This window comes from Prenolepis imparis, unplaced genomic scaffold, assembly GCF_030444845.1.
Source record: "Prenolepis imparis isolate NDT839.2.m4 unplaced genomic scaffold, iyPreImpa1.0 SCAF_5, whole genome shotgun sequence".
In the NCBI taxonomy this organism is placed as follows: Eukaryota; Metazoa; Arthropoda; class Insecta; order Hymenoptera; family Formicidae; genus Prenolepis; species Prenolepis imparis.
The window spans coordinates 2,130,786-2,158,576 of record NW_028141163.1 but is presented as its reverse complement, the minus strand read 5'-3'; the positions used below and the strand labels follow the sequence as shown (position 1 = coordinate 2,158,576).

Sequence of the window (27,791 nt, the reverse complement as noted above, 5' to 3'; positions counted from 1 at the left end):
GGCGCGCGCGCAGCGAGCGGCCGTGACGTCACGTGACCGCGGCGCGTATATACGCGTCGACGGGCGCTAAAATTCGCCACTCACTCTTTCGGTCCTTTGCGACGAGGTTCTCCCGTTTGTGCCGGAGGGATATATCGTCGTCGATCAACCCCCCGTCTTTAAGAGCTCTCCCTCTTTCGCCGTATCCTCCTATCGCGATCCGATTCGATTGATCGATCTGCCCGCGCGATCGAGAGAGAGAATAATCCAAGGTAAGGAACGCGGACTTTTTTATCTCGCGCAAAAGACGCGCTCTCCCGCCCGAAGTAACTCGCGATGGACCCGCGCCGTCTCGATAAACTTGAAGTTCGTCTCTAATCGCGGTTCTTTCGTTAAATTTCGTTTCCCTTGCGGAGGACGCGTCTCGTCTTAAAAAATGCGCGAGCTCTCGCGAAGTGGCGGGTGGCTCGCGCGATCCGTCTGAGAGAGGAATCTTTGAAGTCGCGTCGATCGGATCCGCGGTAATATACGATAATACTACGCTTATACTACGGAAGGAAGTTCCGCGGGAGATTTCGAAAGAGTTCTTCTCCGTGAAATACGGCGCGGAAAACGACGACGAGGGGGGGTAGAGGGTGGGGCCCGAGGTGAGGAAAGACAAGGGGACGACGAAACGGGCATGGGTCTGACGGATACCAGTTTCGAGCTACTCTTGACCCTGTGGCGAGTCTTCGTCGTGGGAGTCCTGCCGTGGACTGCCGAGGAGCCGCGCGGTCAGTGTCGCGGTGTCTCGCCGAGCTGCAACATTCACGGCGGCACCGTCGCCCGTTAATCGTCTTCGGCGCGAGATACTCGGTAAGTGCAATGTGTTTCTCCTACGTATCTGTCTCGTTATATATGTATATACACGTTATATTATTCGATCTAAGCTCGATCGGATAAGATCGAAGGACGAAGCCCGTTTCCGTATCGCGGTAACGGGTTTACGCAGCCTTCGGGCGGTGATTGTAAATTTTCATTGTGTTTTTTGTTCTATTCTCTGGAAGCATTCTTTCTACATAACTGGTTGTAATGTGACGTAGTTGTATCTTGAAGAGAATTTTTTTTTTTTTATTGTGCTCGCAAAGTTTTGAATAATGTAAAAGTGTACAGATTTTATTTATATGTTTTTTTTCTAATCTCCGTCATTGCTACATTTATCGAATTTTTTTGTATACGAATCTAGATTTTATTAGCACATCGAAATAATTTTAAGACTTTCTTGAATATTATATATAGCACTTTCAAATCTATCTACGCATTTCTATTAGATTGTGCAACTAAACGCTAAATGTTAAATTCTTTACGATTCCACATCATATCACATTATACTTTATCCTCAGTAGCTTCTGTTTATAAATTAATTATTTTCTAAAATTTTCATCTATCCATGATTTTTTGAGGTATTGAATTTTGCAATTAAATTAAAAATTTTCTTGTGTAACAAATACATACGATATATGTCATCTATAAGTAATTTAGACTAAATTGTTTTTAATTTTCTTTTCTACAGATCTTTGATTTAATTTTAATAATTATTATATTATTATTTTATATGTTATTAATTAATATCAAAGAATATTATATATTAATTGTCATTCTAATATAATTAAAGAAAAATCTAAAGAATAAAAGATGAATCAAAATATCTGCCAAAGAAATTATATCTTATATTCATTTAAATCAATATCGATAATAATTAAACGATGCATTAAACGATCCTTATATTTCTCGAAACGTTTTCTACTTGTTTCGATTCATTTTTTCTATCGAAGGAAATCAAAGCCGAAATGTAGATGATATTTCCTCGAGATAAGTCAGTCATTTCTCGCGTGACGTTTGAGCGATCCGTCAAACCGAATGTCGATTCGATGATCCAATTGCTGTTGAAAAGAAATTTAATTAGTACTACATTCGTAGTTCTCGCAGGAAACTCCATTCTCGTACAAAATTCCCCACCTAAATTGTCTCCGACGGATCTTTCCTCCCACTGTCGATGTATTTTCGCCGATCACATTACGTTATACGCGCGTACGCAATCATCAATTTAAGTGCACGATCGGAACGAAGCTGCACACGATCGCGAGTAATTTAGTCCTCGTTGTCATCCGACTTGCGTGAGTCGCGTTCGATCGCGAATTTTCCCTCCGCGAATTCCTTCGTCGAAGAAGAGAACGAAGGTGGCTGCCCTTGCGTACTCAAGACAGAAAGAAAGGCTGTCGCGGTAGGCTATCTTTTTTTTTTCCACGCGAATTCTTTCGTTATACTATGCAAAAATATTTGAGACGCGTTAGTGTTTCATTTCTAGACAACGATAAAATCTAATATAATATTCCGTTTGATTTTTAACGTAAAATATATATTGTTCTATTGTTGACGAGTAACATTAGATACACGAGAAATCTGATGATTGGCACAAGAAGATTTTATTTTCTCTCGATGTGAAGAATATCGTGAAAAAAATTGGCGAGAAAAGAAACTTTCACATTTTTTACATTTTTCTTTCAAATGAAATAAAAAATATCCTTTACAAGATGTCTCATAATTTATACATGCGACGGTATAAGTTAATTATGTGAAATATTGTGCAGTGAAAGAGTAATAAGTAATCACATTTACGCGAAAAGATTATTTCACAATTTGCTTTCACGGTTGCGCGTATCATATATTCTTTTAAAATAACGTAAAGTGACGTTATTTGGGTGGGTCTACGAACTATGACGTTTTATGGCTTTTTAATATATTTTTTTATCCACATAGTATAATGCGTATTATACGATTCATGATAAAGATAATTAGCAGATTCTCAAATTAAACAAATGCGCGGGATATCTCTTATTTAAGTGCGTATTGTAGAATCTCGAAGTAGAATCGTGATCGTTAAAGTGTATGACAAGTATTACGAGAGGAATCTTATTCGCGATTTTTTATTGCCGCAGGTATTATACTTGGTAGATACTTATCGTAAGAAAACATTTAATCAGTTTAATATGTCAAGTATAGACATTTATAAATATATTTATTTAAGTGTTGAGAGATACAAATTTATAAAGATCATTGCAAGAATATATGACTACACCTACTGTTTTCATGCACTTAGGGCCGGTTTCACCATCTCTGATTAACTCAATCGGCCGATTAAACTATATCTTTGTCTCTTTTTAAGAACGTAGCTGAAAAGAGACAAAGATATAGTTTAATCGGTCGATTGAGTTAATCGGAGATGATGAAACCGGCCCTTAGATGTACGATAAATAATTATCATGTAAAAAATCGATTAAATTTATTTATACCTCAATGCGCAGATGGATAATACTTTTTTGTGTAATTGTAAAGTATTAAGTATTGCATATCTATTTATTTTTAAATTGCATCTCATTATGCAGAAAGGTGTTTTATATGAATGTTATCATCGGTTTTCATCGGTGTACTCATCTACATTAATTTTATATGCAATTTTTTAGAGTAAAAAAGTTGAACAGACATTTCATGAATGATTAAAATAACGTATCGAGATTGTGTACGATTTCTTATTTCTTCACATATGGCAACTGTTTCCGTAAAAAAAAAACCGACAGTTTGTTTTGACTCGGTTATCGATAAAATATTTAATAATAAATAGCTATGCGAGCAGTCTGAAAGAATATAAGTCAGTGTCATCGTAAGATATTTGCATTACTTGCGTAAATTATCAAAAATGTAACGTCATAAAATGATAGATAGAAATGTAATCTTGTCTAACAATAAGAGAAAATAGTCAATATTCTTTAACTTATTTTAAGAAATCTTATTTCTGTACTAAGGAAAATAGAATATAAAGAAATAAGTAAAACAAAATAAAAAAACTGATATCGGTAGCAAATCTTTCTAGGCTATTTCGCATTCTTTTGGTAACTTTTTTACATAATTGATAACAAAATAAAAATGTGTTTTTTTTCTATTAAAAAAAATCTAGGTATTTCAAAGAGATATCACCAGAGCAATTAGGAGCTTGAGATACATTAATATAAGAATTAGAATGTGTCTAGTTTGAATCTGAAAATGCAAGCAAGTGTCAAAAAAAGTGTGAATTTTTCCGCGACGAACAATTCGCGTCATTGCGGTTTTCTCCCGTTTTTTCCTCATGCATATATGTATATATCTGCGGATATATCTCACCGAAAGCGGTTTGTTATCTTTATTATTCAATTGGGACTGCACAGTTATATTAATCGTATTTCCTGGGAAATACCGCGATTCGGGAAAAGACTACGGGGAAAGATCAATTCCTAGATAAATATCGACACGATGGCTCTCACTGTAAGAATATAATGTCGGTAGGAATTCGATTTTTAGAGAATATGACATTGTTGTTGCTCCTCTTTCTATATTCTTCCTTTACCTTCTCCTTCAGTCATTATCTCCTAAAACTAGTTTTGGAATACTCGTTAGCGACTGGGTTCTCGGCCGAAATATTGTCATTCGCGCTTCAAGAGGGAAGAATCTTGAACAATACATTATTTAATCCTTTCTCTTATAAGAAAAGCATTATAATTGTCGAAGAAAATAGATAGATAATAGCATAAATACATTATAATGATTCGCGGCAATTAAGAAATACTGCTAAATAATATAATACTTTTATTTAAAAATGTATTATCTTAGTGCGTCGCAAATCGATTTTTGGACAGATTTTAAATGTCAATTTAAATACATGCTATTAATTTTTCTCAAAAAATGTTAATATTTTTTTTAATTTGAAAAAAAAATTTATTAAAAGTCGAATAAAAATATAACAAATGAAATTCAACTTTTCTTATTATACACATAACTGTGTCTCTCTTCTTAGATATCTATTCCAGTTTATTTAATCTACGTGGAGAAAAACTTGATTAAATCAGACCTTAATTTACTATTTATTTTAAATTTATTTATTAACATTCCTTTTAATTCAATTTAACGAGTCCTCTCTCAGTCCCACGCGACGTCAAGTCGGTTCAGTCTCCGGATGTCATGACGGAAGCAGGAGCGATCGATCTCGTTGACGGCGATGCAACGCGCGATTTTTCGTCGTCGTCCATCTTCGCGTCGGCTTGCGCGCGTCCGTAGGTGTCTCCGCACAACCGCCGAATATCAATTAACCGGGTCGGTCCGCGTGGATAAGCGTGGATCAGTGCGCGTGACAGAAAACCCGTCGTCGAGTGGCCCCTCGAGGCCGGTTCGCTCGCGATCGCCTTTGAAATATACGCTGTTTGACCGGTACCCGTCACGGGGCACAATGAGGCTCGTTGGGGGTCGAGCGTTGTCGCCTGAAGGGCTATCGATAACTTGTCGTCGCCAAATTACACGCGCCCGCGCACGCGACTCTCTCTCTCTCTCTCTTTTACACACACATATATACATGCACACACGTATGATATATATATACATATATATTGTCCGCGAATAATAATAATAATAATAATATAATAACCACAGAGGTAATTTCCTTCCCGTTGCGTTAGCGTCATCTCTTCTCTCTCATTTTACTTTTCGCTTCTATTTGCCTTCCTTCGCTCGAGTCCTTTCACTCTTGGCACATTCCCGACCTTGCGCTTAATAGGCGCATGCACTCGTGAATTATACTTCTAAGATTATGTTTATGTTGTTCAGTATATGCATGCATAGATAATTTGACTTCTGAATTTTATTCACATCTTTGACTTCTTTCGGAGAAATTTATTTGTTATTTTATTTTTATCTTTTTTTTATTCTGCATTAAAATAAAAGGTAATATTTTTTCCTAACTTGTCCTTCGATTCTTTCTCTGATCTTGTTTGTAGGCTCAAGATTGAAAATTTTGCAGTTATCTTTTTCTAATTTATATTTCATACATAAATGATGAAACGCGCAAAAAATTAATTTATGGCGACGTACAGAGCAAGAGAAAATTTCGATTTTTTATTTTTAAACGTCGCAATTTAATAATGAGGAGTCAGGAGTTTTAATTTAAAAAATCAATTAGCAACGTAACTCTCTTAATATTTTGAACAATGTGGACAGGAAGAGGATGTAAGACGCAATCTATGCATTGCCGAATACAATATGTACTAACAATATTATAATTTCCTTAAAGGTTTAAATCATAAATTATATTAGTAACTTTGGCTATACTAATATATGTTGCATAAATTTTCATCTAAATTTTCACTTGTGGATAAATCTTCACAGCCCAGACAGCACCATGTCCAAAATTGGAGCATAAGACATCTTTAAGAAGTCTTATATGATATGATATCTAAAAGGCATCTTAAAAATATCTTAAAGATGTCTTATGCGCCGATTTTGGACAAGGTGTGCTATCTGGGAAGAACCTAAGTATATACAAAGTTACAAATGTCAAATATAAATGTCATCTTTCACAAAAAAATATATTTACCTCTTTTAAAGACATAGATATTTTTATTACATATTTTTATTTTATTCGCGAAAATAATACACGCTGTTGTTTCAGGTACCCGAAGGATGTCGTCGACGGTGGTGAAGAATATCGCGATGGGCGGCGTCGGTGAAGGCGGCGGCGACGGCAGGGAGACCTGGTCGGGGAAGCTCGACTTCTTGCTCTCGGTTATCGGTTTCGCCGTCGATCTCGCTAATGTGTGGCGATTCCCGTACCTTTGCTACAAGAACGGCGGTGGTAAGTACCTATGCATGTCGGACGCGGCACGATTTCCGCGCAGTTTATTTTCGATTATCCCCCGCGAGTGTGTCGAGTGCGCTCTTCTCTCTGTCATTGACGGGACAACGCGCAACGGCACAGGAATATATACGGGATTTCAATAATCCCGCCCTTTCGCATCCCCCTCGTTTTCTACCCCATCCCCCTTTTTCCCTTTCCCTCCATCTGCGTCTGTTACCGGCTACAGTTTCGTATTTGTAAACACGCCTCCGATCAGATGTATCCCACTCCGCTTCTTGAACATCGCAATTTCTTCGCATCGCTGATTCGCAAGATCGCGTTATTATTTATTACGCTTTGTTTTTCCTCTTCGGTGCAAAAAAAAAAAAAAAATAAAAGAACCGCATCCGCGTCGAAATTACAATCGATTATATGTTTCACCTTGATTCCAATGGTTTTTAAAAGAATTAAGACAAAGACTTGATTAATTTACTCTCAGATCGTACAAATTATAAAACATCATATTGCGAAATTTCATTAGGATTTCATCGCTTATTTGACATTTATGTCATTGATGTACCCACGATTAGGTATGTCGCTTCTCGGACGAGCTTAAATTCAAAATTAATTCCACGAGAGAGATATAAAATGATTTCAATTATATCAAGTTTATACATTTCTTTCTTCAATTTTACCTTTGACATTTTTTGTTTTGAAGTTCTCGCGCACAGAGATCTTTTGGATGAATGAATTCATCTCGCTCCCTTCGATACCCTTGTCAAACTTCGTCAACTGCTTCGTAACATCACCGTCGTCGACGTTATTTCGCAGTTAACTCGAGAAGGGGGTTGAGTAACGATGTAATGTACTCCAGGAGGCGAGCAATACCGGGCTAACCGGTCGACTAATTGGCATTTACCTCGCGGAAAATGACCTCGAGATTTAGACCTCGTTCGACAAGGATTCTCAACACCTGCAGTTTGTGTCCAAATTGGTTGCAATTAAAGAGGAGATGCGTAATTTACGAGACGCGGCGTAAATCGCGCACAATGATATTAATTCTTTTTTTTTTTTCACGAAAGCAATTAAAATGATGCGGTTGTTGCGTCTAAATGTCGCTTCTACTTCAAGTTACTTAGCTCCTTCAAGGGTTCTGTGAATTAAGAACATTTCTGAGAAACAGGGACCCGGACCGAACCGGAACCAAAACCGATATCCGTTCCATAACCGTTTTTTTAGTAGAACAGAAACCGTAAACCGTATTGAAATTCTATTAAATTTATAACACCGGAACCATAACCGGACCGTTAAATTATTTTCGGTTTACGGTTCTTTTCGGTATTTTTTTCTGTTTTTGCACAAATGTGACGGAAGTATCATGATAACTGTCTCCTCGAAGTGCAATACAATTATAATTATTTTTTAAATGTTCTGAAACGTGTATGTATTATCGCAATAATGATAGCTGTGAAGACATTATATTTTCTGTTTTATATATATATACATATATATATATATATATAAAGTATATATAAATTATATTATTTTAAAAAATTATTATTAATTTTTATGACATATGAAAATATATTTATATATGTATCTATATTATATATACCTATATCTAAATATATTTTTATGTATAATATGGAGTGTTGTTTATTTATGTCATAAAAATTAATAATAATTTTTTAAAGTAATATAATTTAGAAATTAATTTAATTAGAAAAACAAAAAGTAAAAATTTTTAAAAACCGGAATCGTAATCGAAAAAATCATAATTTAAACGGTTTCGGTTTTTATATTTATCAAAAAACCGAAACTGGAACCGGAACAGTTATTCAATATTTTATTAAACCGTAACCGAAACCGAACCCTAATTTTGTTTCGGTCCGGATCCCTGCTGAGAAAAATAAACAAAGTTACAACTAATGTCGCATGCATGATATTTTTGTTTCAATCTTATTGCTCATTATGCCGATTGATTTCACAATTCGTTATCGATTTGATCGTACGCATGTCATGCACTAAAATGCACATGACGATATCCTATCGATATTGCATGTCAATCGTGTTGCACTTGCAAATTTTGTAAATAATTCATGCGTCGTATGTGTGCACTCTTCCTTACTCCATACTTCGAACGCTAATATTACAAATTTGCATAACACGTCTTGTGATAATGCGAGAAAACAAGCAGTTAACGTTAGTAGCTATACACATAAATCAAGATAAATCTCTTGTTATTCTTTTATATATTTTACGTCTTCTAACGAATTTACGTCTCTGGTTAAATCGTGAAAAAGAAAGAAATGCACGATGACGATTTTACGCGCAGATTTTCAAAAATATAATGTATTATACATAATAATAAACAACGCCACGCGAATAATATCTTTTCATATTATCTCACATTATTCTGTCTGCAATTGATATAATTTTGGTCTCATTATCTTATTATTATATATATTATCTTAAATTATTGTTACGACGCATGACCAGAAAATTATCGCGTTTAAAAGTCGCCTATAGGCAAAGTTAAAGCTATCGCGATATCTTTAATTGTAAATTATCATTTTTTGTAATGTTAAGATAATATTGACCAAATAATAATAATAATCATGATGCGAGCTAAGGACAGTGAGAAATAAATCGTAACAAAATCGTTCGAAAGTTGTCGAAAAAAATTTTCTCAGATTTTTCGATAATTAGATCATCGTTATTAAATTTGGAGATAAATTCTTGGCAAACATTTAATTAAATATATATACTTCGAAACTTCATCAAATGTTTTCAACAAAAAAAAAAAAACTGAAATTTAAATCCCGTTAAATTAAAATCAGTTTAGAATTATGTAAAAAATAACATTTACTTGGTTTGCGTTGAAGCCTTAATTCCAGCAAAACTTGTTAATTTTCTGATATTGAATATAATTCTGTTCCTGATTTGAATTTTGCGAAAAGAGAAGAGCGCATCTCACAGAGAAGAGAAGAGAGAAAAAAACTACTATATACATATTTTTCAAATACAGTCTCATAAAAAAAATGCATAGACCACGTGATGACACTTGACGTTTACCTCGTCTTGAATTGACATAAGCGCTACTCGATCATCATTATTGTTTCGCTCTTCGAGTCCCTTCGCGATCTCTCGCCCTTTGCTCCTTGAGGATCGATCTGCCCGCGCATCTAGGGCTCGATCTTGGAAAACTGCCGGCAATCTTATTGACTTTTGTTAAGCTCGCTGCGGCAATCTGCGACGACGGCGCCATTAGTACCGGGGGCTCTATCGAGTCCCCGGTAGGAATGCGATTAGGGCCACTGTCAGCGATACAGAGGCTCCTCAAAAGCGGCTGCTAACTCAATTAAGAGCGGAGTAGAGCGCGCGGCTCCGCGCCATTAGGATGGGCAAGATCGGTCGCTAATTTCCAATTACCTTAATTAATTATAATTTCCCATTCGGGACGGGCCTTTGATCGTGCGCGACGCCGTTCTCCACCCCCGCCGGACGGCGGCTGCGTCGTTATCACCCTACGGGAAGTGTTATTAACGTGTTGTTTCGTGATTATAATTCAGAGCGGAGCGTATCGATACACGTATCGATACCTGTATAGGCTGTCCATCACTCTACTCTCTACTTCGACAATGATATACGGTTGTCTTGTACGATGACGTGCAAGTAACGCTTTTCCTCGCGCGGATCCGGGTAAACTGAAATAAATCTGCATAATGAGAAATGCATTGGATGATGTAGGAAATTGCGCTGAAATGATCCGTGCGTTTGAAACTTGTAATATAAACTGTTCGAGAGAAAATTGTAGAGCCGATAAGTTTCCACCTGATTTTAATATAAAATAAACTGATGTTTATGATTATATTAGAAGAAAGCTTTATTTTAATTTAATATATATTTATAATATATATTTTACATTTATATTTTTTAAATATTTATAAATTATATTATTTGAAAATATTTATTTTTTTAATTATAAAAATAAATCTTTATTATGATTTATAAATATTTTTTAAATATACTATTTATAATTTTATAGCTCAGATTATTAATTATTTAATTAATAATTTAAGCTATAAATTTAATTATTTTTATTTTTTGGGAAGAAGTAGAAAGAGCGGAAATGCGAGATTATCGTGTTTTCATCGAAAACAACAAAGTAAAGAGAAACGTAAAGAGAAACGCAGAATGTTTATCTTTGAATGCCACAATTAGGTGGAGCTTGTCCCACGTGTTTGCTTAATTACTACGCGACGCCTGTTGCGCCAGGTATCTTCCTCGTTTGGGATTCATCGAATCCACTCGGTGATTTCGTCACACGAGGACATAGTCTCTTCGCGGAAACTTTTATTCCGTATATAAAATTCTCAATGATTTTTTCTGTTTGATTAAGATTATACAATTATGAAGATGCCTTCGCATTTGAATAATGTAAATGTTATTCGTATAAATGCTAATTGAAATTCCAGACCGGTTTAATATATGAGTGGTTCTCTCGAAGAACGACTCAAGTTTTTGCACAAAAAAATTGAAGATTCAACTAAATGATTCAAGTTATTAAATATTTTGCTATTCAGCAAAATAGGAACGTGTATATTAAAAAATATAAAAGCTGAATAACATAATGATTAATAACTCGAATCACACAGTTGAATCTTTAATTCAATTTTTTTTGCAAAAAAGTCGACTTAAGTCGTTCTTCGAGCGAACGACTCATATATCAATATATATAGATTTCTCAATCGACGAGAATAATCTTGCGCAATATTCTATCTATGAAGAAATCGATGTCAACCAAGGAGTGACTCGGATTGAAACTAACAATAATTGTAATTTTTTTATAAACTCGTATACCACACAATTTTTTTCGTGTAACAAGTCACAATGATGGAATGTAATTTATTATGAAGCAGAAAAATGATAGATGCTAAAATAGGTATTCTCGAACAGGTAGTAGGTAATTTTTCTTTAAGAAATTTCACTTTTTTTATATTCAGAATGCACGTATCAGATAATTTAGACCATCGTTCAATTAATATTATGTTAATATTCTAATTTATACAATGATTTTCGCAGAAATTTCCTAATTTTACATAGATTCAGTATAAAATTATTCCAGAATTTCTTAAGTCAATCAATTTTTACATAAATGTTAAATGTCTCGCAATATGCGTGTAAAAATATGAATGCAATATTTATAATATATTCATTATAAATGATCATTTTTTAAAATAATGCATATTGATTTTTGTCAACACCCAACAACTCGACCTAGACCCTCGTATACCTTTCGGTAAAAGCGTATTCCGATCGACAGTCTACAATTGGTGCGATTATCTCGCGAGAATGCATTACGTTTCATTCGAACGAGCTTTTCGCCTTTGTTCGGGCGTAAAATGCAGCTTTAAGCACTAAGCCTTTGCGCGAGTGCACGTTCAAAGAGAGAAAATTGAGCGGAACTGTTGTCCGAGGCCGGACATTTGTTCTCGACGTTAGCGACATGTCAAGACAAAGGAGACAGAAAGAGAGAGAGGTTGAGAGAGAGAAGGATATGCTCTAGATCTGAGATCATTTTTGTTAATTCTTCGACCTTTTGCGAATTAGTCTTTCTACATCTTTTGTTTTTACAAGATAAATTATTACTATATTTTTAATTATTAATATATAGAGAGCACAAACTTAAATCTTTTTACAATACAGAAAGCTTCAAATCTTTTATATTACAGAATCTTTTAATACAAAAATGACAAATTTGATGATAAAAATGACAAATTGTATAGATATCGTAAAAATGTGAAACTGCATCTTGAATTTTGACTCACAATTTTAATTATCACAAGTAATTTCTCGCATAAATGGAACCATTCGGCGACCATACGGTCTATTTAAGAGAATATGATTTTTAATACGATCGATTTGTCGATTTCTGCCATGGCAGGAACAAGAGGAAATTAATCAAGGTTACTCGACGACAATATCCTTCTTAATGCGATTACATCTCCATGGGTACGGAACGAAAGTTCCCTCGGAGTTAAGAAGGGAAATCAAGGGAAATAAGCATAGCGGTAGTCTTATTCTTCTCTTTCGAATTGCGTTTATCCTGTCACATTTATTTATGCAATGCGAATAATATATACGACATTATTTAACAAAATTTTCACTGATCAAAAATTGGATCACGACTATATGACAAATTATCATCAATCAGCTTTGTAAAAAGATTTTGATTATCGATTAACATTTCGACGCACAAATTTAACATAAATATATATTTTGATATTTTATATGACGAATATTAGTTGCTTTTTTAAATTTAAAAATTTTTTTAAATTTTTTAAGTATATTCTTGAATATTTTAGTAATTTTTTTATCTCTTTGCATATAGACAGACCTCAATGAATTAATATATTTGAAGAATTTCTCGGAGTTTGTAAAAATCATAGTCATCTGCAAAACGCGATCCACATTATATAAAGAAGCTAGTGTATAAGGCAGAAAGATAACACATGCCGCTCAGAGAGAAACCGGTGGAAAAAAATTCGATATGTGACGCACTCATACCAGCGGGTTAGTTCCGTAACTGCATTGTGCGTTATTTAGAGCACCGGTAGCGAGGTGCTTTTAGGCACGTAATTCGATAGTCAACTTTCGGAAATGCGGCAAGGTGACATTAACACGGTGACACGACTGAGTCGATCGTCAACCAACAGGAATTGTACCAGCCCTTTTCCGAAAACGCATGACGATTTTTTAAAAATATTTGTAATTACAATTTCATGAAATATTACGTTTCAAATTAACACGATTTAATCGCTTACAGAATAATGAAGCTTCCAGGCAGCGAGAGAGAAATACATTTTAATTTTATAATAAATAAATTTTGATTTTGATTTTTTTAATTATTATTAAAAAATTATATATATATTCTTGTATAGTAATTATAATATATTATTATTATTATTATTACACAAAAATATATTATTAATTTTAGCGCTGTTTTTAATTAAGAAATATGTTACATCATTGTCATTAAGTAACACTATTGACAGCAAAATTTTTCAGTTTTTACTCTGCACGTATAATTATGTCAAAAAGATCTTCAAGTTTCGCATTATAATTTTTGACGTAGAATTTGTAATTTAAGTTACTTCTTATTTTTAAAAAAGGTATTACAATACGTGCTAATGATTCTTAAAGAGTTTTTCTCTTTGTGGCTACACACACGTACACATACACTTTACGATCTCTTATTCTCTAATTTGTTCGTCTCGTAACTTCTTTCCCCTCTTGTACAGACGCCTTTTTTCCGGATACCAGCACCTTTTCTTCCTCTTATTTCCACTTCCTAGATCGCACAATAATCGTTCTGCCCAGTGTCATACAATAGACTCTTGTCTTAAGAGAGTCAAAGATTTTCCGCAAGATCTATTCTCTTAAATAGACAGAACTTTAGATAGACAGAAGAATAATCGGATCTCATTTGATCGACTTATGTCAAGAAGTTGTAATACAGTCATCAGATAGAATCGCATTATTATGATTCGATTTTAATTAAAGATTCTAATATTGGCTGATAATAATTAACATTCGATGAATTATTACTGCAATGATTTTTCTAATGAATGCTCTATTGAAAACAATAATTGTTATCGCATATTTGTATACATATATTTACAATGTAAAATCAATAGAGCAAGCTAAATAATAAGAAAAACTGTACAGAATACAGTTTGAGAATGTTTTCTAAAAATATAATTATTAATTTTAATAGTTTTTGGTGTAATAAAAAAATGGAAAATCTATTACATTACATATCGTTTTAAAGTATTTCAAATATGCTTACCTTAAATCATTTATCTTAAATTTTCGAATCGACTGTTTCAACGTGTTTTAATGCGAAAAACCATTAGGGTATGTCTTATCTTAAATAAGAATATCTGTTCACGCATACATATTTCTTTGTTTACAGGCGCATTTTTGGTTCCCTATTGCATAATGTTGGTGGTCGGCGGTATTCCTCTGTTTTACATGGAGCTCGCTCTTGGTCAGTTCAACAGAAAGGGTGCTATTACGTGCTGGGGTCGACTTGTGCCGCTTTTCAAAGGTAAGTCAGATTGTTACTAACGTTATAGTACGACATATTTTCCTCAATCTAATTTTTCACAAATCTCCGAAATTAGTAGACGAAACTAACAATAAGTATAAAAACGCACGGCTTAGAAGATATTTTTTAACACAAGCACTATGAGAATAGTTGACGTGGTAAAAGAAACTAGAAAATCTATCATATTGTTTTAAAGTTAGAGTATTTAAAGTATGCTTATCCTACGATACATTATTCTTCAATTATCTACGTTTCCACGTTTCAATGCGAGAAACTGAGATTGTGTCTATCTTAATTGGACCCTCTCTCGATATAGCAACGATATAGATTAACTTACATATTCGAATAGTGACGCACTTGCAAATTGAATGAAATCATTCGATAAGTTACAAAATCACGTTACAACCCTTTTATATCATCTCTCTAATCATCATCCGGGCAATCTCGAAAACGCGAAAATTGAACGTTATGACAGTAATGGCATCTGACGACACAATGACATAAGTACGGCCGGATATCAATTTATCAATGGTCAGAGTCCTTATTTTTTCTTTTCAATTCTAACTCTTTAGAATAAAAATAAAAAAAAGTACAGAAAAAAATCACACAAAGCGCGACTGAATTGAACGATTATCGATATAATTCTCCATTTCTATTTCGCACCTCGTATCATTCCATATCACATTAGTGCACACTTAAGGTTTACAGCTTCTCGTGATAAATAACGACCATCGTCGATCATTGAAGGTACTCGTGCGCGACGGATTCATGGGACACGTACATTCTAGCGACTATACACAACAGGTGAAAATATACTGCGACGGGGGTGAGCGAAGAAATCCGCGAATACAGTCCGGAAAAAGTCTCGAGGACTTAAGAGCCGGAACGACCCTCTTTACTCTCATTATATTCTCCCGCGCCGCTCCAGGGGATATTGGTATTCCGAGCCGGGAGTTGGACTCTCCGACTTTTCTCGGTCTTTCTCGGTCACCTTTTTCCTTCCTCCAGTCGCGGGGACAATCGCCCGATCTTGCGGTCCCCGGTCTTGACGGAATCCGTTCTTCGCGCTCTTAGCGCTCTAATAGAGCAGAGCGAAGTATATAGAGAATATGTGCGCACACATGTACATATACGATCACACACACACACACACACACACACGCATATATATATACAGGATCTGCGGCCTCGCAGATCTCTCTTGCTCTCGTATAATGTGCGGTTGCTTTATGTAACGCGTATAAATCCGAGAAGATCGCAGCGGCCCCGACGGATGCTCTCCCGTAAAGAGCCTCAATTTCCGCCGATTTCCAGCTTCATTTCCACAGGGCTACAATTTCATCTTTCCGCCCGTCGTCCCCTCGTACGATCGCCGTAACGATTGATCGAGATCTTCCTCGTGTGCAGATGCGATATCTATGCACTCGTATATGGTATGCACTATATACGAGTACATATATAGTCTTCCTATGCATGATCTCGCGCGGGAGGAAGGTCACGTTGTCTCATTTGCATATAAAGACGCGAGACATGCGATATCTCTCATATAGAAGGACGTCACGTTTTCTGCACGCAGCTCTGATTTTTTTCGCGCCTACTTGCGATCGCTTCGCTAATCTATTTAGCAATCTCGGCGCATCTAATGTCGATTCACCGTGTGCGATTAAAAAGTTGCGATTCAAATTACGATTCGATATATTAGAAAATTTTTTTTCGATAAAAATTGTCTCTTTTTTTCATATGTTGAGTTTACTCAATTTTTCGATTGAAATAAAATTAACAATTGAGACCAACCAGATTTTTCTGATAGTCGATGGACCTTCAATTTTAGGGGGAAGAGAACAATAATATTATTAATATATTAATAATATTATTATATATAACTATATTAATAATATTATATAATGGATGAGATTAACCAAATTGACTCTCCGATCGATAATTTTGTGTGTGTATCATATATACAGATCTTGAGAGAAACCGAGTACAAACACTAAATGCTTTTCCACAGAGAATCTTTTTGTCATCCTGCTTTGTCATCGATGAAAACATGAATTGTCCTTAATCCAGGTATCGGTTACGCGGTCGTCCTGATCGCGTTTTACGTTGACTTTTACTACAACGTTATCATCGCTTGGTCGCTTCGTTATTTCTTCGCCTCGTTCTCCACAATGTTACCGTGGACCACGTGCGACAATCCCTGGAATACGCCGCTGTGCCGCGAATTTGATGCAAATGCTTCGTATGCTTTCGATGATGCGATGATCAGCGATGTGAATGAGAATATCGGAAATGTCACCCGATTCCTGGTCAATCAAGGATCGGACGTCGCTCTGGCGGATAATCATACGAGCGCCGCGCATGAATACTTCAAGTGAGTAACTTAATTTAGATACTTTATTGCCTCAGCTTGTAAAAACGCGTTAATGAATGGTTAACGTTTTAGTCAAGAATTTTAGAGTCGTTAATAAAATGTTAACTTGTATAGATAGTAATACATATAATTTGAAACATACTATGATAATCAAAGAATAAAAATATTTAGATTAAAATATTACTTTATTTTTAAATTTTTAATTGAATTTATTCTCTAATCAAAGAATGATATAAATAAATTAGATAATATAATATAATAATAATATTATGTATAATAGGGGATAAAAATAATTAAGATACACATTGTGAGAATAAGTTTTGAAAAAATTTCGTAAATAAATATATACTACAGATTTAGATCTCTTATTAAATTAATTAACAATGCTAACGCGCGATCTTATTAAAATATAGAAAATAAATCACTTTTTATAAATGGGACACACAACACCCTTATGAATTACAAACCTTTTTCCCTTAAGCCGCGCTATCTTGGAGCTGCACCAAAGCGAGGGCTTACATGATCTCGGAGCCATTAAGTGGGACATCGCGCTATGCTTGCTCGTAGTCTATCTGGTCTGCTATTTTTCTTTGTGGAAAGGCATCTCGACTTCCGGCAAGGTAAGCTGAATGCCTCATCAGAGATTCGAGGTTCTAAGAACGAACGCGCGATTTTCGCGAAGTACCTTTGATTTTTCGCGAGGGCGCTTAAAAGATACCACAAAGTATTATATATCGAATAGAGCTTCCTCCATCAAGTGCTACCTATTTTATACGCGTATAACATTCTAGCCCACGTTACGTAGGACGAGCGATTCTTTTGCTGCAGGTAGTCTGGTTTACCGCTCTCTTCCCTTACGCAGTCTTGCTGATTTTGCTGATAAGGGGTGTCACTCTGCCAGGTAGCACCGAAGGGATCCGTTATTATCTCAGTCCAAATTTCGCCGCTATCACGAAAGCAGAGGTGCGTTGTTGCGTTTTTGTGTTGCATACTTGTGTGCAAATATTTCAGACATTCAGGATTTTTGAAAACAGTTTACCTTCTTGTCATATATTTAATTCTCTTTGAGATAAATATATTTTATTAAAATTAAAGTAATGCACTTTCTAAATAAACTTTAATAAAAATAATATATACGGAACACACTGTAATTAATGAATATAAAATTGAATATAAAATATAATAATTAATAGAATTTAAGCAATTCTATTTAATTCTACAAATAATTTTATTTAATTATACAGTTAAATCTCGTGATAGAAAACTAATACAATTTTTAAAACTGTACAATATATTGAAACTATTTAGCTGTGTATTGCAGTGAACATTATTCTTTTATAACGAGACGTTGAAAAATTCTTCGTTCACAATATCGGGTTTTTAAATAAAATCGTTCGAGAGGGAGAATCGAGGCACATCACACCGGCGATTGTTTTATTATCGTTGACCTGAATTACCATGAGCTACGACGTATTCGCGGCAAATGACAAAAGGAGAAAACTTCGGGAGTTAATGCGTTTACGGGATAATAGGGGGAGAGGGTTGTGGACGAGTTCGAGGGTGGGGCTGATCTACGGGGTGATATGAGAAAAATGGGGGCAGAAAGGGGAAGAGGAGAAACGTGCAGGGTTAACTGACGACGGTGAAAATGGAAACTCTGTGTAGCTGTCATAATGAACATTAGAGTTTGGTCGAGCACGCGCTAGAACGTTAGATCGCCGCGGCCGACCCTCGTCGCTTCGCTTCGCGCGCGGAATGCATTTCGTCCGTACGACGACTTATTGTTAGCCGCTTACCGTCGTCGCTAAAGTGGGTTTTATATCAATGAGAAAGTGGATTTGTTGATCACCGTTAATCCGTGGATATACGAGAAGCCGGTCTGATGTATAGGCCGTCCGCTCTTCAGCTTTTTTCCCACCTCTAGCGTCAGATTTCTCGCAAACGCAGTGCGTATCTGTAATTTTTCTCTTTTCTTTTTCCTTTTTATAAAAACATGCATATAATATTCTATATATATATAAACATACTATCTTCACAACTATCATTATTGCAATAATACATGCGTTTAAGAACATTTAAAAAATAATTTATTTTTAATTGTATTCGGGGGAATTCTAGCGGATTCTTGAGGGGGGGGGGAGGGGGTTAAAACCCCCCCTTGCAAATTAAAAGAAACAGTTTTGCTGAATTTGTTTAAAAAATATAAGTAAAGAAAAACAAACGTTAAAGAGCTATCGATGTCGTTGATCCTGGAATAAAAGCTAATCATGAAACCAAAAATATTAAATAAAATAGATTTGCAAAACCCCCCTTATTATCGACGTCAGGATCCGCTGGTGATATATAATATATGTATGTATAATATAATATAGATACATATACAATATATTTTTATGTATAATATGAAGTGTTGTTTATTTATATGTCATAAAAATTAATAATAATTTTTTTAAGTAATATAATTTAGAAATTAATTTAATTAAAAAACGAAAAGTAAAAATTTTAGAAACCGGAACCGTAACTGAAAAAATCGTAATTTAAATGGTTTCCTTTATTTATCAAGAAACCGAAACTGCGGAATCGAAACATTATTAAATATTTTATTAAACCCTAACCGAAACCTAATTTTTGTTTCGGTCCGGACCCTTGATGGTTATAATTGAAGTATTCGATATAGCAATTCTGTAAATACTTTATGAAGTGTTTGAAATAATAAATAATATTAAAAAATGTTAATTATATCTTTGAATTCTTAGGATGCTATAGTTGAATCTTGCGAAAACTGATTGTTATTAATAATATCGAGATAAAAACAAAATATTTAATATTGATTAGATCTGTAAAAGAAATAAATAAATAAAATATTTTATTGTCTTTATATAGAAAACAAATTTAAATTGTTAAATTTAAGTTAAATAAATAAATAAATTTGAGATTAAAGGGAAAGATCTTTCTCATTAAAAGATGAATTGCTATATTATAATAAGGCGTGTAATCAATATAAGAATATATTTTATCATCAAATTACTAAATTAATTATATAAATTACTATAATATACAGGGTGTATCGGAGCGACCGTATTAGCGGTTTTTTGAGGAAACTACGCATTTTCGTGAAAAATATTTCATACAAAAGTTATAGGGCTCTAAATGACGCATTATACAATATAATTATTATAAATTATATAAATAACTATAATTATATAAATTACTATATATAAATAACTATAATTATATAAATTACTATATATAAATAACTATAATTATATAAATTACTATAATATATATATAATTATTATAAATTATATAAATAACTATAATTATATAAATTACTATAATATATATATATAATTATTATAAATTATATAAATAACTATAATTATATAAATTATATAAATTAATTATATAAAATATTAAATTAATTATCCCAGACAGCATGTCCAAAATTGGAGCATAAGACATCTTTGAGAAATCTTTAAGACATCTTTAAGAAGTCATATGATATCCAAAAGACATCTTAAAAACATCTTATTATTAAAGATATAAATTAATTATACATTTCATCACTTCCGCGAATATTTCTTCGTCTTCTTCTAGGTGTGGGTCGACGCCGCGACGCAGGTATTTTTCTCTCTAGGACCCGGGTTCGGAGTGTTGCTGGCTTACGCGAGTTACAACAAGTATCACAACAATGTTTACAAGTGAGACCGAATTTCTTTCATGCTTTGTGCGCGCATAAAACGAACCTCGTCCTTACATAAATGTTCTCCGCAGAGACGCCCTATTGACGAGCCTGATTAACAGCGCGACGTCCTTCATCGCCGGATTCGTTATATTCTCGGTGCTCGGTTACATGGCTCATGCCAGCGGAAAGTCCATTCAGGATGTCGCCACGGAAGGACCCGGTTTGGTCTTCATCGTCTATCCGGCAGCCATTGCCACTATGCCCGGTTCGATGTTTTGGGCCCTCATCTTCTTCATGATGTTACTCACACTCGGTTTGGACAGCTCGGTACGATTCTTCTGCGTCGCTTCAAAGATCAATATATAGTCTGATTTTCGTTTTATTTATCGCATCGCCTGTAATCGATAAAGACCTTTGATGTGTCATGTTGTGTCACGATTCATCAGACTATTCTCCTTTTTTTAAATCAAGCTGTCAACTGCTTCTTCTGTCATATATATCGATACAAGAATCTTTTCTTTATGAGAGTATTAAATACCTCGTTTAAGTAATGAAGAAACTAAGGTAAGAATTAATGCGATTTTATAGTTTGGAGGTTCAGAGGCGATTATAACAGCACTTAGTGACGAGTTTCCCATAATCGGCAACAATCGTGAGATTTTCGTGGCATGCTTGTTCACTCTATACTTTCTGGTCGGACTCGCCTCTTGTTCGCAGGTAGATGTGCTAAAAATTATATAAATTTTTGATGTGATTAATATTATGATCTTTCTGGCTTGTTTTTTTAAATAAGATCTTTTAGACATTAATACAAGGAGCATGTGTCATAAATCGTCTAAAAGACTTTGCAGACTTTCAAAGATTTTTTTTCGATATTTTTTATATTTTAAAGTTTTTTTGCATTAGGGGATTATATAATATGATTGTTACTATACATGCATAGATTTGTGCGCGCCGCGAAACTATATCTGATGTATACATCTCACATTATAAAAAAAAAAGATTATTGTTCTTTAATATATAGGGTGGATTTTACTTTTTCCACTTGTTGGATCGATACGCGGCCGGATACTCGATGCTGTTCGCCGTTTTGGCAGAAACCATCGCGGTCAGCTGGATCTACGGAACGGACCGATTTTGCGCAGACATTAAAGACATGATCGGATTCAGTCCTGGCGTCTATTGGCGCGTATGTTGGAAATTCGTAGCGCCACTCTTTCTGATGGTACGTCACATCGTAGAGAAATAATGTATTTATATAAAAATATGTGCTTTTTATTGTTCAATGTTAAATATATATGTTTGGGTTTCTTTCTACATTACAGTTTATCATCGTCTACGGTCTAATGGGCTACGAACCATTATCGTACGAAGGTTACGTTTATCCGGTTTGGGCAAATATATTGGGCTGGCTGATCGCGTGCTCTTCCATTATCATGATTCCAGGTATGGCGATCTACAAAATAATCAGCACACCCGGATCCTTCGTTCAAGTAAGTTTATTTTACTTATACTAACTTTGAGAATATAATAATTTATACAAGATTAATTTGAAAAATTGTCATGAAACGTGGGTAAAATTATAATTTTATCTATATTTACATTTTATATTAAAAACATATTAAGATATTATGCCTCGTCTGACAAAAATATAGTTTCGTTAAATCTGAGATATTTATATTTAAATATATGTCGGTTACACTTTATTAATAAATTAATTTACTATCGAATAAAATATAATTAAGAAAAAAATATATAATATTATAAAGTAGTTAATAATTAATCTTATAATAATTCTAATAATTAATAAATAATTAATCGAGTTGTCTAGATTATATATTTGATAAAAGCTTTTCTTCGCTACGTGAAAAAAAATGACATGATATGAAAATGACATCAAACGATAAATTTATCAGAGGCTAAAGATCCTGACGACACCGTGGCGGGACACGCAGCATCAGAGGAACGATCTGTCCTCGGTGGCGAACGGCGCCATTCGTCGAAGTTTCTTGGCCGAGCAAGATTTCGAAATCACCAAGAATCATGAACTGACCAAGGAACAAACAGAGGTAATGATTCAATCTCGAGAGGGTGTCAAGGGGAACGATCCGCCCCCCGAGCCGGTCTAGGACAGTGCGGTTGTGATTTTGCACGGTGCCCGGTTCCAAGTATACCTCTGCTGAGAGGACGATCGCCGAGCAAGGTCCCACGACGACGATAATAACAATTGAAATGAACAAAGACGAGGATGAATCTTTTACACGGAACGAACACGACGCGTCTTGCTTTTAATTCTTAGGATACCGGCTTGATTTTAACGATAAAAAGTATCCTCTTCGAGAGCATATCCCATCGCAATTGGAACCGATGACTGTGTTTGCGCGTTTCGGATTCCGTTTTATTCCTTCCGCGGATGAGAACGGAAGCAGAACCCCATTTCGCGTATTTTATTGTGATGAAAACTGTCGTGTAGATATAGAATGTATAAAATCGAAAAGATCTATATAAGAGAAAGAGAACGGATCTCTCACGCAACGCAATATATACGTAATCGTCAGCCTCGCTTTCCCTCGGATTCCCGGACGGGATCCCCTGGCGATAACCCATATCCCTCCCTCATTTCCCATGTAAATATAATCACGCGCGATACGACGATACGCATGAGATTGAAGGTGAGGTGTCTGAACGAATAAGCAACTGATGTATGCGCTTCTTCTAACGAACGGTGTTTGTCGAGCTATTGTCAAACGGGAACATTGCACCGCCTATACCCTACCTTACTTATGTAATACCTTGGACGACAGCTTTAAATCTAGGAGAACTGTTTACGCTATTTATCTAGTTTAGCGTAGTCTCGATCATCGACAACTAATGAACTCACTTTGAAGCAACTAACGAGAACCACTATCTTCGGCACAAGCTCCCTTTTCCCTCCGAAAGGGTTCCTAGTCGTTTCGTGGTTATCGCGATTTGAAACGAACTTTATTGTTTAACATTAAGAAATTTGTAAGGCTCTCAATATCAAATATAAATAATATATATATATATATATATATATATATATATAGGCTTATAGAGCCGAACGCGGATGTCGGTGCGTTGGTTTTTTTTGCGAAATTAATTTTCAATTAACAATTCTTTAGGGGGGTCAGAGGGGAACACAGGAATTAAGTAAGAATTCCAAATTTAAGTCTTGGCAGTATACCAAGAAAATATTCGTGCCCCGTGCACAATTAATGGTTGCAGCGAAAATTAATTTCGCAAAAAAAACCAACGCACCGACATCCGCGTTCGGCTCTATAAGCCTATATATATATATTATTTATATTTTATTGTTTAAATAAAATCGTTTTTTTTTCTCGGATCGATGAGAATTATGTAATCGCATAAAATATTCACTTTGCATATATAAAGATGTTACATAGAACAAAGATTATATAATAAGATATTTTAAGAGGAAAAGATTACACGACCTCGATTAATCGATCGTTGTTAATCGATTCCCTTCCTGAATCGCGTCGCTGTCTATATAATAGAAAGGGAAAGGAATCAAGTTAATCGCGCGATCAACGTTAATCGACGTCGGTGCTTTAACGATTTAGAGGAATTTACATTTTCGTTTGACCAATCAAACGCTCGTACGTCAGGCTTACAAAGCCTGGGCGATAAATGCTGTGTGGACTATACGCAAATTATAATCACCGGTAAGATGTTAAGCAATCTATTAAGTCTTATTGCCGGTGTAAATACGCTTCATCGATATTCCGCTCAGTCCTCCTGTAATCAAATATGGTAAAACGATTCATTTTTTTTTTACATAAACATTATTTTCCATCATACTTAAATTCGCTGCAATTTTCTAGTCATAATATCACACACACATATGTATATTATTATCTGATTATTATATATATTTACTGAAAATTCAGAAATATATATGACAACACTTTCTCCCTAATGACTAGAAAATTGAGCTAAATATTTTAATACGATTTTATCTATATTCATAATTCATCTTTTTACGTTGTTTCTTTTTGTTTAAATAATTGATAATACTTCTTATGACGCGCGTCTATTCGTCGAATGTAATACGTGAATTTTACATTGTAAATTTATTATATTGTGCGCGTGACATCGATATGTAATATATGTCAGTCACGTAATCCGGGATAAACATTCGCAATATCGTCGTATTTCACGCGCACTTAAGATTAAATGCGGCCTGATTCTCTCAATTTTAGATGTTGAACCCCGAGATCGCATTCAGTGCGTAACTAGAGTCAAACAGCTACATTTACGATTACTTTATACGCGTTTAAATCTTTTCAATTCAAACTTTCGATGGACGAATCTGTATTATATATCCTGCTTTCAATCATCTCTCAATTTTTTTAATCATCTTAATTTTTACTACTATTACGTATTAATTTTACTATTTAATATGGGGAATCGCCATCGAATAATCTTTTTATCTTTTGATTAAATGCAAAAGATCAAATGTGTATGCTGCGAATACAGGACGATTCGTGTGGATAAACGCATTGCGTGGATTTCGTAAAGGAACGACCAGAGAATCAGTAGTAATCTCTAGTAGTTTGACAGACCGTAGTTAGTATTTAACGAGTATTCAAAACCCTAACGTGTGCTCTACTTGTCTATCTACTTCCACACTGTTATGTGTCATCGTGCGGTAAAATCGAGGACGACAAATCGTTTTCCTAATTCTCACACATAATGTCACATAGCGCGTGATGCGGAATTCTGTGCCACGATTACGACAAACCGTTCGTCATTATCCAGCACATTAACGAACACAGAATTGACCAATATAGCGTAGATATTCGATGCATATTCTGAGATATGTAAATATCTCCCCCTGATACGAACGTTTCTAGATGTCTAATTGAGCAGCTATCTTTTTTATTTAATTTTATTTAATTTTTATTTAATTTCAATTTTTTATTTAAAAAAAGCTTGGCAAATTGCTTCAATATACAGCTTGGAAGCTGAATAAAATATATATACAATAGCTATTGTTTTCTCATATTATAATATCGATATAATATCTTTTCATTCACATTCTTTTTCTTAAAAATTTTTTGTATTTTTTGGAGGAGTCAATTACGTTGTGCATTATTCTTTGATACAAAACACTATTTTATTTGAACAGCTACAAGTTACATCAGGATAATGGCAGAAATTCGGATATTGTGGGATATTTTCATTCGGTAAATATATCTAAAATAATATATACATCGCGTACATATATTCGTGCTACATTCGCGCGAAAAGATCGGAGGCTGGGCTGCCGATACTTGAGTATAGATAAGATATCGTAGTGGTCCCACGGACTGACTGGTGAAAGGCGACCGGAAATAGGGATTAAGCATTTCGAAAAATCGTCGTGATAGAGAATCGTTAGAATCTTGCGCGCGACCACCGGGTCTCTTGTTCCCTTTCTCCCCTTCTCACCTCTTCTTATTATTATTCTCGTGCGGTCGCGTGCGCGATATAGTTTATAGTGATCGTTGTTTAGACACAAAGAGAGACGTATATGTATATCTATATATAACACACATAGAAAATATATATAATACATTATATATATTTATAAATATATATAAATATATTTATAAATATATATAAATATATTTATAAATACATAGATATATTTATAAATACATAGATATATTTATAAATACATATATATATATATATATGTATGTATTTATATACACATTGCATCCAAGTTGCCACCGCAGCCATAGGTAGCAGCTCGGGCCTTGTCAATACTTATTGAAACGATTTCCTTCACGGCAGGGAAATTTTTTCTGCAAGTTTGTGCGAAAAAAAATCGCGACTTGGATAAAATTTGTCCTCCTTATCCTTTCCTTCCCCCGTTATTAGCGATTATGCCCGCCCAAGAGCCATATTGGACTGGCATCCGTCGATATTTTACTACAATTGCACACGTTGAAGAAAATTCTGCACCGCTTTCAATTACGATAATATATTGTCGCACAGCACTCTCTAATTTATGCTTCAATAGTTAGTAATTATAATTATAATTATATTTATTTAATTGATGCCATATTAACGCTATATTATTATATTAACATTGTCGATAGTGAGAGAAATTAAAATGCTTTAGCATTATTATTTTATTATTTAACGTATAAATAAGTTAGGAATAAATATAGTTAGATATATATTTTTCTTTATACCTGCCTGGTAGAGAAAGTCATTAATTATCTTTTAGTCGATAAATAATATAACTTTGTTCGCTCCTATACAAAGACGATGACCAAGACCGATTGTGAGCTTAGGGCATTATAATACAATAAAATAAGTATATTAGTTATATACATATATGTTTATATAAAGAGACGTGAATTTATTAGGAAGAGAAACGAGGAAGAATAATTTCGTTAATAATGACGAAATGATGTACGGAAGAAGTGGAAGAGTGGTCGATCTGACAGCGCGAGATCTCTCATACTTATATATGTGTATCTCTTCTTTGCAGAATTCTTCCGCTGAGTAGATTGCCATTTTGCGTGTGCGTTGTTTCGAAACTGAAAGGGTGCAAAATTGATTTTGACGTGTGCATTTTCTTCCTTACGCTACGTGTCGCAATCTGTCGAAGACTGCTTGCAGCCGCGGCTTTGGAGCTCGACCCTAATTAGCGATAATCCGCAGCGGCGACGTAGCGTTACGCATGTAAGGATGATTTTGTCGAATAAATTTCGTTCTCTAAAAAAAGGAACAGCGTAGCTCAATTGTGTCACTCTTTCGCGAGGCGAAGAAAACTCTACAATATGTATATACATCGAATATTTATTATATTTGTCATATGAAGCATTTTTATTTCGAAACCGGGGTTTTAAAGTTTTACATCGTACCGAGCGAACTTGGGAAATGTCAAATGTGAAATAAAAAAAGTATTTATTTTTCAACACCTTCA

General features: G+C 34.6%; 1 protein-coding gene across 3 annotated transcripts; it reads left to right on the top strand.

The window, feature by feature from the left end:
• Positions 1 to 67: 67 nt before the first annotated feature.
• On the top strand, positions 68 to 27,791 carry Dat (Sodium-dependent dopamine transporter). 3 transcript variants are annotated; one of them, XM_083038730.1, is made up of 13 exons: positions 68 to 834; positions 6,491 to 6,673; positions 14,634 to 14,768; positions 16,839 to 17,142; positions 17,624 to 17,762; positions 17,971 to 18,105; positions 20,740 to 20,843; positions 20,917 to 21,154; positions 21,416 to 21,544; positions 21,852 to 22,052; positions 22,153 to 22,320; positions 22,744 to 22,896; positions 27,354 to 27,791. In XM_083038730.1, the coding sequence occupies exons 2-13, from the start codon at positions 6,502 to 6,504 to the stop codon at positions 27,369 to 27,371; spliced, it is 1,896 nt and encodes a 631-aa protein (XP_082894856.1). In that variant the 5' UTR covers positions 68 to 834; positions 6,491 to 6,501; the 3' UTR covers positions 27,372 to 27,791. The 3 variants fall into 3 exon arrangements, with proteins under 3 accessions (XP_082894856.1, XP_082894854.1, XP_082894855.1); XM_083038728.1 differs by having other exon boundaries at positions 22,744 to 27,791; XM_083038729.1 differs by lacking the exon at positions 68 to 834 and adding an exon at positions 2,084 to 2,242 and having other exon boundaries at positions 22,744 to 27,791.

What these genes read in the sequence shown, in the direction of transcription:
- Dat (XM_083038728.1), top strand. Translation starts at nt 6,502, where the DNA reads ATGTCGTCGACGGTGGTGAAGAATATCGCGATGGGCGGCGTCGGTGAA. An exon ending in ACTTGTGCCGCTTTTCAAAG is followed by an intron (nt 14,769 to 16,838) that starts GTAAGTCAGATT and finishes TCCTTAATCCAG; the next exon opens with GTATCGGTTACGCGGTCGTC. An exon ending in CCGCTATCACGAAAGCAGAG is followed by an intron (nt 18,106 to 20,739) that starts GTGCGTTGTTGC and finishes GTCTTCTTCTAG; the next exon opens with GTGTGGGTCGACGCCGCGAC.